This window comes from Mytilus californianus, unplaced genomic scaffold (genome assembly GCF_021869535.1).
Source record: "Mytilus californianus isolate M0D057914Y unplaced genomic scaffold, xbMytCali1.0.p SCAF_6, whole genome shotgun sequence".
In the NCBI taxonomy this organism is placed as follows: domain Eukaryota; kingdom Metazoa; phylum Mollusca; class Bivalvia; order Mytilida; family Mytilidae; genus Mytilus; species Mytilus californianus.
In genome coordinates, this window is record NW_026262712.1 from 62,157,520 (window position 1) to 62,173,885 (window position 16,366).

The 16,366-nt window shown below is 31.3% G+C and overlaps 1 protein-coding gene and 1 long non-coding RNA gene across 2 annotated transcripts in view; one reads left to right on the forward strand and one right to left on the reverse strand.

The window, feature by feature from the left end:
• Positions 1 to 16,366, forward strand: part of LOC127704752 (uncharacterized) — a 53,866-nt gene that overhangs the window by 35,919 nt on the left and 1,581 nt on the right. Inside the window, exons 2-3 of the long non-coding RNA XR_007983482.1 lie at positions 13,406 to 13,491; positions 15,236 to 15,332. This is a non-coding gene — a long non-coding RNA (uncharacterized LOC127704752). The remainder of the gene's footprint in view (positions 1 to 13,405; positions 13,492 to 15,235; positions 15,333 to 16,366) is intronic.
• On the reverse strand, positions 240 to 8,781 carry LOC127704722 (uncharacterized). The gene is made up of 2 exons (XM_052208921.1): positions 8,720 to 8,781; positions 240 to 1,718 (listed from the first exon to the last, which is right to left on the reverse strand). Exon 2 carries the CDS (start codon positions 1,683 to 1,685, stop codon positions 348 to 350), a length of 1,338 nt encoding a protein of 445 aa, XP_052064881.1. The 5' UTR covers positions 1,686 to 1,718; positions 8,720 to 8,781; the 3' UTR covers positions 240 to 347.

A 16,366-nucleotide genomic window follows, 5' to 3' on the forward strand; every position in this document is an offset into this window, starting at 1 on the left:
TTCATTCATTTATCATGTAAACATGGTATAGACGTTAACATTTTTTAACCCCTTATCATTCGGTTATCTCATATTAGCGTGTTTTGCTTTTGAGGGCTTGAGGTCGTTGATATTCAATATTTCAATATACAATATGCATGTGTTTAAAAACTGATGCTATCGTATTTCGATATACTCAATTTGTATTATTTATACAATTAATAGAATTGTTGCCGGATTCGTGTGAGATTCATGGAATATCGTGTAAATCGTGTTTATTTTTATGTTCAACTCTAAATTACGATACTTTAAATGATTCTCTCTTTTCTTCCAATATTTTTTTTTTGGAACAGTTTTATTTCTTTTTGTCAAAATATTGCACATGTTCTATTATCGCATTTCATTTTGTATGTTTCAAACTGTGTTTTGACTTTTGCTAACTCTGCCTCGAAAGTAAAACAAAGATCAACTTGATTTAACTCCCCATTAACAATGGCATCTGCCGTCTCATATAGTTCCTTTCTAATCAAACTGGTCCATAGAATCTTGTTCATGCCTTCTACTGATAACATCTCTTTTCCTGTGAGTCGCCCTTTTCCCAATATTTGGCTTAAATGTATGAGAAATTCCCCAAAAGCTTTATAATCTTTACTTTGTAAGAACCTTCCAAATTCTAAGTCTGGATCATTATAATGTGGAATTTTTCCTTTTCTAATATAGTAACCAAATTTGGTCAGTACCTCGCAAACACACGGTAGCGCATTATCTTCCTCGTTTTTGCATTCCTTTATGTGACGAAATAATACATTTTTTAGTTCATACGATGGTATTTCATTCCAATCAAGCATTTGAATCAAGGCTTTCACAAATTTGTAAGCATCCCTATGGAATTGTGATGTGTTTTTAAATTCCTGTATTTCCTCAATACAGAAGGACATTCTCCAACAATATTCATGTTGATGGCGACATACTTTTGGCACAAGAAAGTATGGGCGAGTAGAACTCATTTTGGTGTTTTCACCTATTTTGAAAGCTGGCAAAAAATCTAATTTCACAAGAACTGTAGAGCTACTAGAGTGTTGGATCTTTCCGCTCTCTTGGTTGTAGCAATATGCATCTATTTTATTTTCTGCGTCTTCAATTGTCCATTTAAATGTGAGTTCTTTCATTGTAATTTGTTGTAAAGACATTTGTACAACTTTGCACAAAGAACAATCGCAATTATGTTTCCGTCGGAGAAAATTATATGCATTCAGTTCAAAGTTTTCGGTAGATGCAGGACACGTTTTCATGATGTCCACGAGTCTTTTTAAAAATGCCGTATTTACTGTTTTGGGTGACAAAATAGTTTGTGATTCAGTCAACCAACAATCGTCACTTTCCAGATACAAATTCATGTAACCGACGTGAGAACTTTTTGTAACTTCTGTTCCCTTTTTCGGGCCAATAACTGCCAAATAATCAAATTCCAAAATAGGTTCGTAAGAACTTTTTTTGTCTTTGATCCAGATTTCCCAAATTCTTGTCTTTTCTTTCATGCTACCACACATTTTGGTACATTTAATTTTATAGTCATTAGTCGTCTGATTAAAGCGGTCTTGGAAAGTAGCCAAATATGTGTTCATGTAGCGCATTATCTTTTTAACTTCTTCATTTTCATAATTGACGAAAACCCTTTCTTTGATATGTTTTACGAACTTTTCCATCTCAATAAATTATTTTCTTGACATGCAGGAACACTGAAACGATATAACAGCATTTATGTCATTAAAAGTTTTTATTTTATATTGAATACACAATACATAGACAATATCCATAATTAATTACATTGATGTAAATGGTCTCGGAATAGTTAAATTGATTTGAATAAAATTAAGGAATCATAAAAGGTAAAAATGTCTTTTTGAACTCTTTTTTCAATGCTTCATTAGGTTCCCCATTTCATAAAATATTGATGAAAAAAATAGACTTTTTATTTCCATTCCTTGATGGTTTCAGCTGAATATATGAAGGACGTCTTTGTCATAATTTATAAAGCTAAAATATATACAATAAAAAAGAATGAACAAAACCGTTTTTTTTTTGGTTTGAAATAATGTCGGTTCTTTCCTCATTTTCCTGTATCAATAATTTCTGTTATACCCTTATTATGTCTTATAATAACTGTTCAGTTATTTATCTAATTTAAAACATCCAGACATTTAATATATATATGATCATTAAAAAAGCATACTTTGAGTGTACATATCCAAAACTACATGTTTCCAGATGAAAATAAAGAACTTGGTAATATGTATAATAACCAAAAGTACCGCAAACAATGATGAAAGTTTATTATTTCATTATTTCAATATTTTGATATTTCTGTCCTTTCAAGACCGGTAAAACATTTGGAGATTTAATAAAAACGAAAATTAAGCGAGTTTCTACACGCTAAAATGATATTTAAAAAAAAACAGTAGAAATCTTCAAATACTGATGGGTTATTATCTCCGTAAAATAAATATTGACCATTGCATTCTAGAAGTCGCATTAGAGATTCAAATTAAGATATAAATTAAATAATAATAAAAAAGAAGAAAACAAACAAAAATTAAAAACCAATTATTCAGAGAACAATTGAAGGTCTTTCCACAAAAAAACAAGAATTTTGATATGAAAATAGTAAAAATTCGGTTTAAAATGTCATTTCCAGCGTCAAATGATAGCTAATAATACGCTGATTCGAAAAATATATGGTTTCTATACAATATTTTTTGAATAAGGGAAATAATTTGTTACTTCCGGTTTGAAAAATGTTACTTCCGGTATTGTTTCACTGTTTAATTGACACTGATTCCAAAAATATATGGTTCTATATACTTTTACATACAAAAAGTACAAAAAAATAGCTACTTCCGGTTTACACAGGTTCACTTCCGGTTCGTTTTTGAAGGTCATATGGCTTGCAACTAAATGCAAAAAGTCCAATGGCTTTATCATGTATACAAATGAGGTAAAAGCAAAGGTCAAAATCTAGAACGTCAATTTAATCTATGACCTTGGGCTCAATTTCAAGGTTATCAACCAGGGACCTCAAATCAAAAGACCCCAGATCTTAATTATATTTGGTTCATGAGTTATATCACCATATGCATATTTTTAAATAAAGAGGGGAGAAAACTCTAATTTGATGTAAGCGCACCCTTTAAACCAATATGTATGTGTTACGACCTTGACCCTATTTTCGTTTTTTTGGACCAAGGATCTCAAATCAAATGACGCTAGGTCTTTATCACTTATGGTTTACAAGCTACAACTACATTTTTGTTATTAAAAATGCAAAAGGGGAAATAACTCCCATATGTAGTCTCCGGACCGCTTCGGTCAAAATTATTTTTGAGATCCTGAAGATATAACAAGCAAATTGGTGAAATAATTTTGTCGTAATCTTTAACGGTTGCAAAGGAGATTTGTACACAAGAAAAACAGTGTTTGGGGGAGATAACTCTTACAATAAAAAGTGTTCGGCTCAACAGGGTCAGTTTCAAAATCGTAATAACTGTTCGATATCATATGCAAAAAATCTAAGCGTCATCTTGCGAAACAAAAAAGCACCGTCAGAAAAAAGTGGCAGAAGAAGAAAAAAAAAATTATTAAAAACCAATTGTTTAGAGAACAATTGAAGGTCTTTCCACAAAAAAACAGGTATTTTAATATAAAAAAATAGTGAAATTTGTTTTAAAATGTAATTTCCAGCTTCAAATGATAGCTTATTGTACGCTGATTCCAAAAATATATGGTTTCTATACAACATTTTTTAAATAAGGGAGATAATTTGTTACTTCGGATTTGAAAAATGTTACTTCCGGTATTATTCAAACGTTTAATTGACACTGATACCAAAAATATATGGTTCTATGAAATTTTACATTAATTAAGTACAAAAAAAAGCTACTTCCGGTTTACACAAGGTCATTTCCGGTTGGCTTTTCTAAGGTTAAATGGCTTGAAACCTAATGCAAAAAGTCCCATGGATTTATCATGTGTACATATGAGGTAAAAGCAAAGGTCAAAATCTAGAATGTCAATTTAACCTATGACCTTGAGCTCAATTTCAAGGTCATCAACCAAGGACCTAAAGTCAAAAGACCCTAGGACTTAATTATATTTGGTTCATGAGTTATATCACCATATGCATATTTTTAAATAAAAGAGGGGAGAAAACTCTAATTTGATGTAAGCGTACCCTTTATACCGATATGCATGTGTTAAGACATGTCGCAACTAACAATTAAGTAAAAATATGTTGTCGATATCTTATATCGTGTTTGAAAAGGGGTGAAAATAAGCCAAAATTTAAATTTAAAATGACCTTGACCTTTGACCTTGACCTTTGACCTTGACCCTATTTTTTTCTTTTTTTTTGGACCAAGGACCTCAAATCAAAAGACCCTAGGTCCCTATCACTTATGGTTTATCAATTACAATTACATTTTACTGATTTTAAGTACAGAAGGGGAAATAACTCTCATATGGAGTTTCTGGACCGCTTCGGTCAAAATTATTCTTAAGATCCTGAGGATGTAACGAACAAATTGGAGACATAAATTTGTCATAATCCTTTACGGTTGCGAAGAAGATGTGTACACAAGAAAAACAGTGTTTGGGGAGATAACTCTTACAATAAAAAGTATTAGGCTAAACAGGGTCAGTTTCAAAATCGCAATAACTGTTCGATATCATACACAAAAAATCTAAGCTAAATCTTGCGAAACAAAAAAGCACCGTCAGAAAAAAGTGGCGGAAGAAGAAATAAATAATAATCAGAAGAAAACCAATAGGTCTTTCCACAGAAAAGTGGAAAGACCTAATAATAATAATAATAATCAGAAGAAGAAAACCAATAGGTCTTTCCACAGAAAAGTGGAAAGACCTAATAAGATTAATTAAAAACCAATTGTTCAGAGAACAATTGAAGGTCTTTCTACTCAAATTAACTTAAGACCGCTCCGGTCAAAATTATTCTTAAGATCCTGAGGATATGAGAAGCAAATTGGTGAATTAAATTTGTCGTAATCCTTTACGGTTGCGAAGGAGATGCGCACACAAGAAAACTAGTGTTAGGGGAGATAAATCTTACAATAAAAAGTGCTCGGTTAAACAGGGTCAGTTTCAAAGTCGCAATAATTGTTCGATATCATATGCAAAAAAATCTAAGCGACATCTTGCAAAACAAAAGAGCACCGTCAGAAAAAAAGTGGCGGAAGAAGAAAAAAATAATAATAATTAAAAACCAATTGTTCACAGAACAATTGCAGGTCTTTCCACCAAAAAACAAGTATTTTGATATGAAAATAGTAAAATACAGTTTAAGATCTCATTATCAGCGTCAAATGATAGCTTAAAGTACTCTGATTCCAAAAATATATGGTTTCTACACAATATGTTTTGAATAAGGAAGATAATTTGTTACTTCCGGTTTGAAAAAGGTTACTTCCGGTATTATTTAACTGTTTAATTGACACTTATTCCAAAAATGTATGGTTCTACATTTAAAAAGTACAAAAAAATAGTTTCTTCGGGTTTACACAGGTTCACTTCCGGTTCCCTTTTTAAGGTCATATGGCTTGCAAATAAATGCAAAAAGTCCCATGGTTTTATCATGTATACATATGAGGTAAAAGCAAGGGTTAAAATCTAGAACGTCAATTTAACCTATGACTTTGAGCTCAATTTCAAGGTCATCAACCAAGGACCTCAAATCAAAAAACCCAAGATCTTAATCATATTTGGTTCATGAGTTATATCACCATATGCATATTTTTAAATAAAGAGGGGAGAAAACTCTAATTTGATGTAAGCACACCCTTTAAACCAATATGTAAGTGTTACGACATGTCGCAACTAACAATTAAGTAAAAATATGTTGTCGATATTTTATATCGTGTTTGAAAAGTGGTAAAAATTAGCCAAAATCTAAATTTAAAAATGACCTTGACCTTTGACCTTGACTCTATTTTCTCTTTTTTTGGACCAAGGATCTCAAATCAAAAGACCCTGGTCTTTATCACTTATGGTTAACAAGTTACAACTACATTTTTCTTATTAAAAATACAAAAGGGGAAATAACTCCCATATGCAGCCTCCGGACCACTTCGGTCAAATTATTTTTAAGATCCTGAAGATATAACGAGCAAATTGGTGAAATAATTTTGTTGTAATCTTTAACGGTTGCAAAGGAGATTTGTACACAAGAAAAACCGTGTTTGGGGAGATAACTTTTACAATAAAAAGTGTTCGGCTTAACAGGGTCAGTTTCAAAATCGTAATAACTGTTCAATATCATACACATAAAATCTAAGCGAAAAGAGGTGAAAATTAGCCAAAATCCAAATTAAAAAATGACTTTGACCTTTGACCTTGACCCTATTTTTTTTTTTTTGCATTAAGGACCTCAAACCAAAAGACCCTAGGTCCCTATCACTTATGGTTTACCAATTACAATTACATTTTACTTAATTTAAATACAGAAGGGGAAATAACTCTGATATGGAGTTTCTGGACCGCTTCGGTCAAAATTATTCTTAAGATCCTGAGGATATAACGAGCAAATTGGTGACATAAATTTGTCATAATCTTTTACGATTGCGAAGGAGATGCGCACACAACAAAAATAGTGTTTGGGGAGATAACTCTTACAATAAAAAGTTTTCGGTTAAACAGAGTCAGTTTCAAAGTCGCAATAACTGTTCGATATCATATGCAAAAAATCTAAGCGACATCTTGCGAAACAAAAAAGCATCGTCAGAAAAAAAGTGGCGGAAGAAGAAAAAAAAAATATAATAATAATAATCAGAAGAAAACCAATAGGTCTTTCCACAGAAAAGTTGAAAGACCTAATAATCAGAAGAAGAAAACCAATAGGTCTTTCCACAGAAAAGTGGAAAGACCTAAATAATGTGTTTATTGCAATTATCTTACCTTTACAAATTTTTATATATATATATATATATGAATATCATATATCGACTCTATTTCCATTTTTAAAGAAAATTTAAAATGATTATCACTTTCAAATATATTTTCTGAGACCCCAGCTTCCTAAACCAATCAAAAATCTGGCCTCCAAGCTAAAGTGCTGAAAGTGGCGTTAAACATACAAAATCTATCAATAAATCAGCAATTTACTAATTTACTAAATGAAATAGATACACATATCACTCTAATGCATTTATAACAATCACCGTCGTATCTGTAAAAAAATCAAAATTGAAAAAAAAATACTCGTTCTGATTTTTTTTAATCATCCGAATAACTAAAATGTTAATTGACGCTATCTTAGGTCAAAGTTTAAGGAATTATCTATTTTGCCTATAACAATATATGTTTTTATATGTCTGAAAAGACCGAATTATAATAAAATGTTGACTGTTGTATCCCTATTTTTGACATTTTTACCTATTATGTCTGTTTCTTTTATTCACACATTGTTGTCAATTTAATGGAATTTTATGCGACTGTCATACAATTGAGAGATTTAGCTACCTATAAAACCAGGTTAATCCACCATTTTCTACATAAGAACATGTCAGTACCAAGTCAGGAATATTACAGATGATTTCCGTTCCTTTGATGTGTTTGAGCTTTTGATTTTTTCATTTGATAAGGGACTTTCCGTTGTGAATATTCCTTGGAGCTCGGTATTTTTGTTATTTTTTTTTTCTAAAATGTTTACTTATTGAATTTTATTGTAACTGACAATAAAGTATGTAGTGAAAGAAAGGTTTGTAAATTCGGTAATTCTGAGAAAACAAGTCAAAAGAACGCATTTGTTGTTATAAAATTTTTGTTTTCAATTTGTTGCTCAAAAAGGTTTTGTCAAGTTTTAAAACAAAAAAGTTGAATTTAAGACTGGAATTGTCAAAAATATGATATGAAAAGATAAATACCAGAAATACATATTATTATAAATGCTACTTTAAATATTTTGAAGTTTTTTTGTTTGTTTTACTCATGCAGAAAATGACTTTTCTTGTTCCTTGTGTTGTTTGAATGCTGTCTTATCGACTGATTGACGTATAAACCAAATCTCGTATTATTAATATACAATAAATACCCTTTAGTTTATGAAACATTTAATTTATCATAAGTTGTTTATTTGAATTGAAATAAAAACAATTTTTAACATGTAAACTATACAAAGATTTCAAGGTCAATGAACAATGAGATATCTAATATCCACGACAATGAGATGTGCAAATGCTAATACAACTGCACACCAGATATCATTGACTTACCATTAGTTGTTCATCTCGAATTGATTTAACCACAAATCATAACACGTAAATTATGCTATCTGTACAAGCTAACAGATCATGACTGATAGGACTGGAACAAAAAATATGTATGGATATTCTATCAACTGTTTACCAAATATCATTGACTAAATTCTAGTGGTTGTCCTTAACTGACCTCATTACAAGACAAACATTGTTGACGCTGTTTTTACCTTGAACAGCACTCCCAATTCTAACCCCCACGACGACGTCGAGGCGAGACCAATTTCTATATATCTAGAATTGAAACAACAAAGCGAATATAATCATTACATTCTAAATATGTAAACTGATTGTACATATACTGTATATCGGAATTGAAACTACAATTAAGAACAAAAGATAAATAATTAAATTTGAATGCAATTAATTGATATGATAAACTGATAAATATTGAAACATCTGATTAAGTAAATATATACCTCATCAATTTGTGAACCTACATATTTCTTAACACGGAAGTTCGCAGTATGATCGCATGATTAGTTACCAACAACAACAATAACAACTATTACCTGTCTTTGCCAGTTATATTTATCCATTTAATACCTCCTTACATAGCTAAATTTTGAAAGTTCAAGGTATATGATATGACAGCTTACGAAAGGATAATGACTTTATAAACAATTAACGAAAAATATTTTAGATTTATAATTCAAATTCACGTAATTACAGCGGTGGTAATATTAATTCCAACCAAAACATCATAAAACCAATCACTAAAACTTTTCAAATTATTTATTTTTAAAATTACCGTGTATACAGACATCATAAGCAGTCCAGGGCAGCTGACAGAGGAGTTCTTGCTATTTTTACTTTCCCATTAGACACGGAAGTTATAAAGGATGAAAACATACTCTCTGCATAATCTATTTCACATAAAAAAAAAAAAAAAAAAAAAAAAAAAAAAAAAAAAAAAAAAACACCCAGCATTTAAATCCATAAATTCTACACACCTTGGAAAATGTATTTTCTTTTAATTTCATCTGTGACTATTTTCATTCTTGTTGATATAAGCCAGGTCTTATGGACCGTTATGGAACATCTTTTTCACAGATGACGACAGACACGTTCCAATTGTCGTAATTAAAATCCCCGAATATTGACCCCTATCGATATAGAATTATCACCGGGTTTGTATTTACACCAGAAATGGCGATTTAAAAAATAAAATCTGTTTTGCCATTATTCCTGTTGTCCGGTTTTCAATATGTCTTTTGCTTTCAGCTTCTTGTGGATACCAAATAGAGGATTCCTTGCTAAAAAAACTAGTTTTAACTACTTGTAAGTTGGTGTGCTGTCCGATGATCTTTCCAATTATGTCTTTAATACTATCTAAAGAATTTGTCTTTTATAGAATTATTGTAGGAAGATCTTTGATGATATCAGTTCAATTTATTCAACATTTTCTAAACTCGTAGACTTTTTCTAGACGTACACCTCACGTCTTAGTTATCGTATAAGTCCATGAACAATAGCGCACCAGGATCTGTCTAACCTTCCGAAGCACTTGTAAAAACCACCATTTTTGTGGGTTTTTGATTCTTAATTTATTGTTTTGTCTATAGAGTTTTGTAGACTTTATTTTCTTCGTTTCTCTTGTTTGACTAAGGCAGTGGTTGTTTTTCTTTCACATATAAATTTAATTGTCCCCTTGGTATTTAAAAAAAAGTCCTGGTACCAATCTCATCTTCTATAAAGGTATATACACTCTGAAAAATGGCAAAATTCAAACAAAATGTGAGCGAACAAACACAAAAGCTTATCTTCAAAATTGTATAAAAATTAAATTCAACTATCTGTTTTTTTTTAAAGTTTCTAAAATATACAAGGCATAACAATATGCACATTTTAAGAATGCATAAATAATTTGTACAAGATACCATTGTTCTATCTAAGAAAATAATTCGAGATGACAAAGCTACACTCATTTGAAAAAAGGAATTGAAGTGGACATGAGTAAACCACTCACCATAAATTAACCCCAACCGACTGTTCGGATAAGGAGAACAAACGATTACAATAAAATAAGGATACCTAGATTAATTTTTAAAATAAACTGTTGCTCGAAATATTATTAGTTAAATGTAAGTTTGGTATTACAAATTAAAATTTGGATATATCTAATTCAATGTGAAAAATTAAAATTGACTCGATCTTGATTAAAACCCAAATATAATGACAATACAATTACAATTAACAAAAAACAGAAGACGAATTATAAATTAATGTCATGGTGTAGAACAACAGAAGAAGATAACACAGTGAATGTCGATAAGTTGCAATAATCCTCGGTTTAGATCGAACAGCACCAATACTTTTCTTCAGAAGTTTCAGAACAGCGCTAGTACATTTCCATTTGTTACACCCGTTTGCTTTTAAATGATGCAACCAAAGAACAGGTTTTTCTGTCGGTTGTTTTTTTATTCACTTACACATAAGTATGATACCCAAAAGCGCAGCCTTGTATATTTTGTCTAGTTGGTGAACTAACTCCTTTTATGTATGCAGTGAATCTAAAAGAACAAATTAAAGCTTAACATTTTATGACATGAAATTTAATTTTATTTATTGTTTTCATAAATACGGCTTTTTCCGTTGACGTTTACAACTTAACATAAAGTAATTTGACAGGATAACAAAGTCAAGTAGTCACTTAACTTAAGACAGATAATAAGAAATCCGAAATTTTCATCTTACATTTACTACATCTTTCAGGTACGGTCGAAGTAACTGAGGATGTCTTGCAAATTTGTTTTTTTGGATTTCGGCTGTTCAAAAAAGATTAAAACACAACATGCTTTAATTCAAACCCTCGCCTTAAAATGGACACTTAATAGCATAATGAAAAAAAAAAAAAAAACGTTTCGACTCAGAGACTGTTAAATATTTGTCAAAAGAAAAAGTATAAAATAAAAAATTAAAGACATATGCGTCTACTTGCGACCAAACATGAGTGATTGGGCGATGCTTATGTAGTTTCTGACGAAGACAAACAAAATCAATTAGATTCGAATAACTAATATGGTTTGAAAAAGGCATTAATAAACATACGATTGGCTAACCAAACAAATCCAGCACATGGTCATTTACTGAACTTCAAACCGTATAAGATAACATCCGAAACTTTAATGAATTTATTAAATCTCATATCTAAAGAATCAGGAAAAATGACATTTCCCGAGGACAGAATAGTTTCATTGTCTTAAGTATATGTTTAAACGGAACGAGTGTAGAGTCTAAGACTATCGAAGACCACACAAGTCGATTTTGCAGTATAGTTATCAACATTTTTAATGACACGGTAGATGACATAACATAATCGTAACTTATCCAAGATAAATTATAAAAAAAGGTAGAAATATGGGTATAAAGCTATTTTTTGTGTTATTTTTAAAATTCTTGCTTAAGTTCAAAATTGACATTGAATATTAGTTTTATTAATTTTACAACGCATTTTGTTATATTCTTTTGAATTCTGTTGAATGAAAATATTTTCAATTATGCCGCTGTATTGCAACGTGAAATCATAAAATACTTGTTTTTTTTTAAATATAAAACTGCATGAAAAACCAAACAGTTTACATTATCTTTTTTTGCACAACTAAAAGGAAAGAACTTCACTTTCGGTTGAAATGTATTTTCAGCTTCCATATAGTTTATATTGACATAAGCATTTTCGTAACGAGTTTCCAGTTGTTGGTATACGGATTACAATCATTGTATTCCATGAGCTATTTTTTTTTCTTCAAATATGGAAATAGAAGCAAACAGTGAGCTTAAGTCCTTTCCAAACACAAGGAAACTACTTCAATTTAGCTGAAAAGTAGGTTGCACTTCCGTATAGATTTTCTGATATTGACATCAAAGCTGTTATGTATGACAAAATGCAGTTTTTTTTTACGTGGGTTTATGAATATCATCGTTCGACTGGTAAATGAATCTGACAATGCAGTTGATTTAGGAAACAAATATTTTTAGGAAAATCTATTTAAAGAGATATTTTGTTTTGGAAATCTTATTTCAAAGTCTATAATAGTCTGTGGAACTTCATTTTAGCAATACTGAAACATATACTTAAATTGATATGAAAATTTGCTGTTTTCCTTATTGTGCAGTTTTGTATTTTATTACAACACGTATGTTCAACGTAGTAAACGCAAATGATGAAGATGTAATATCGGAAACGTTTAAAACAAAGGGTAGCACTAGTATTCTTCAGACCGAAAATACCACCGATGTGTACTCTAAGACCATGATTTCATGTGCATATATCTGCCTATCAGATCCACAATGCTGTTTGGCGAGCTATTCCACGGGAACATCAACATGTCGTATTGATACTTCTGAGCGATGTTGCGTTAAAACCGAAACCCTACACGGATGGATATATATTCAACGAAACTGCTATCGTAAGTTAAAATGTTTACTGGGTAATATTGCTGTTGTCTTCTGGTAGCGATATCCTTTTTTCTACGTTAGCCTATGATAATATTTTATCACTAACCGTTTTTCCACTATGAAATCTGAGCCGGGTCGAGTCTAGAATAATTATCTTGAATTGATTATCCTGGTTTACTCTTAAGAATGAACTCCTCTTTGAGTTTTCTCATAACAAAAATGATTAAGAATTCGCCAAAACTGTTACAACACATTTTCTTAATCAGAACAATATTAATGTATTGCCGGTGCCGTCAAAGTCGCTGAATTTGAAACCAAAAAAATATATTTGGAACAAAGTTAATCAACGAGTCCGCCATCAGAAGCCGTCACCTTAATCATTGGAATAAATACGCCAAGCGTTGTAACAAGAATTGCAAAGAATAACACAATTTCGAAAGAACGTTTCAATCGATTTATACAAAAGAGATGGTAGCTGCACATGCTGGTCACAACATACAATGACTTTTGTTTATCGTATGTGATTTTTTTAAAATCTTTGTTAACTTTTATGTATGATATGTGTGTGTAAAGTATTAGCATTGCCATTCAGGGGGTGGGGTGGGGTTATCAACGTTCAACCGAAACCAGCAAAACAATGTTTTAAAAATAAAATTACATATCATTTTACGATCCATTTTAAACATGTATATAATGTATTTTTTTAGTTCCAATGTCATGTACAGGATGCATTTGCTTTGAAAATTCCTGGTATTCTATTTCCGAGGTCCACTTAGAATGGACGACAGCGAAGGTAAATTCAAAATTTTCTTAGCTGAAATATGGACTTGTTATTGACAATACATTATTGACTGAATATATTTTAGACATAAAAATGAATAATCATTTTTGAACATCTCTGCAATGTTGTAACTTCAACTTATCATTCAGCACAAATATGCGTTAAAACACACTATTAGTATGATAGTGTTATTATGTCACTTTCCAAAAATCCAAGGCAAACATTTTGCCGCCTGAAGGTTCTGTTTAATTCGTAAATTTTCCTCCAAAATTAACATTTTTTAACGCATTTGTTTAACTGTTTGAAAATTCAAGTAACATGGTGAATAACACAATTATCTACTCGTATGCAAAAAACAACACGTAAAATTATTATGCAAAATATATTTTATTTATTTCTAAACTCCTTAAGCTTACTATTAAATATAAAGGCATGCCAGTTAAAGTGTTCCCATCTGTGATAATAAATAAGTACATATTATACTTTGCTTCATGTTGTAAATTACTTGAAAGATCTGTCTCCTAGCCAAAGGTATAAGTGTTTTATATGACACAGAAGGGCAAACTAGAATTTATGACAAACGTGAAGATTTCAACTTTAAATTTCTTAACTTTTAATAATTTCTTAGCAGTAACATAACCCGTGGTGTATCCTATGGCGTTATCATATCTCAATTAAAAAGTTACTCCCTGACATGTTCAAATTGTACACACTTCATTTACATGGGTATACTCCTGGCATAAAAGCAGCTTCAATATTTATGAGGAAGAACAACTGAAATCGACACAAATTGATTTATACGGTCACTATCACTAATATACTTAGTTGTCCGATACGATGCGTACATGTATCAACTCTATAGCGAGATTTTTTTTTGCTGTACTAGATGAGGGGCCTGATGGGTTATTTTCGTTCTTCGTGATCGGCGCATTTTCGCTATCGTGATCCGTTTTTCTACATATTTATTTTTTTTTATATTTTCGTGATCCGTGATGAGACCCCCCCCCCCCCCCCCCCCCCCATCAGGCCCCTCCTAGACACCAGAATAGTCGTTATATTTCTACATTTACTCATTGTGTCCTACATGTATTTTCGAATGTGACATTTAAAAAATGGTGTCGGATGGCGGGTTATGCGTGCATAGCAAGAGCCGATTACCCTTACGACACAACCTGAATCGATCTTCTTGGTGTTACGCGATTTCCTCAATTTTTGTTTCTAACGTGATTCGTTTCTTCCTAATGGAATTTTAAGCCTTTAACATCTTGATAATACTATTGCCTCCTTCTAATCCATACAGAGTTAAATATACTTCGTTTAAGAATTTAATAGGTTTTATTAAATATTTGTCTATTACTTTGAGATAAGCATACTCCAAAACTGAATATTCAATATATAAGTTTCATGTTTCTGTTCAAAGTAAACTTATATACTGTATTTCTCACGACTCCAACATCAAAGCGCCCTTTTTTCAACATATATATTCAAGTTGTCTGGTGAATGCTAGAAATATCTGTAGCATACTTCAGGATGTCACCCACTTTGTACAGAAATTGACATTTACATGTAACGTGCAGATACAGCAACATCTTAATTTGTTTATGTATGCAGGAAGACCTGAGGCATCAATTACGTGAGTTCGAGGAGCCTTTGTGGATATGCCGTCAGTCTATTTCTAAGTCAAGTTCATAACATATCATTTGTCTCCTTGCAGTGAAATGCAATTTATTAAAGCTTTGTTCTTAAATGCTTTTAGGAAAATTGTGAAGTCTTGGGAGGTAATCTGGCGAAACTGGAAACATCAGAGGAGAATGAGTTCATTAAAAATGAAGTGAGAACCAGAAATACCGGAGGTGAATTCCTGTCATATGAATATAGGGTCTTCAATGCTTTTTAATTTTGTACTGTATTTGGCCTTTAATTTTTGTAGACAAAACGCGCGTCTGGCGTATAAAATAATAAGACTGGTATTTTTTAGGAGTTTTACCAAAAACATGAGTAAAACAAGGTATATGCAGTTTATGTCAATGAGACACCAGCACTAAATTAATTAAAAAAATGTTAGAGGTCAACATAGTTAGGATATCGATCCATAAGCAAATTGTTTTTACCGTATGTCAAATTATCAGGAGTTCAAAGGCTAAAATGTTAACGATCAAAAAGCATCAACATATAATAATGCTTACCACTGACCTTTTTGTAGTATACAAAAAGGAGATGTGGTTAGATTGCCAATCATACAACTATCGACTAGGGACGAAATGACGAGACAGTTGATAATAATAAGTCCATGCACAACTTTCAGCAATGATCGAATCAATGCAGTATAGCAAGCTATAAATAACGTGGCATGCCAAATGTTAAACATTAAAAAAAACAGGTTTATCTATGCTTCAAAAAATGAACAATAAATAGATATGACAAACAGCAATTGTAATTCAGGCTCTTGACTTTGGACACCCACACAAAGTATATGACGGTTTTGAAAATGTGTGTGGACGCCACACATTCCCATAACCTTTGATAGTGGTGTAACAGCACACTTTAAGAAAAGACATCAAAGAGCAGTTTGAAATGATTTGACTCATCAGATTAGCACGAATTCCCCTCCCTCGGATATAAACAGCAACAACCCGGCCCCTTAAAAACATTGTACCGATATACGAGTACTCGCAGTTGCTGAAAGCTTGTTCAGAGCCAACTATTACTAATATATAAACTATGATTTACAAGACTAGAATATTAATCAGTACACATCCAATAAACAATTATAAAGACGTTATAAACAGTTTGATATACGCATATCTAATTATGAAATACCAAACTATAAGTATCAAAAAGGTGTAGGATCATACATCTTTAATATGTTCATAGATATAAGAAGGGG

Coding starts and splice junctions, on each gene's coding strand:
- LOC127704722 (XM_052208921.1), bottom strand. CDS start 1,685: ATGGAAAAGTTCGTAAAACATATCAAAGAAAGGGTTTTCGTCAATTAT.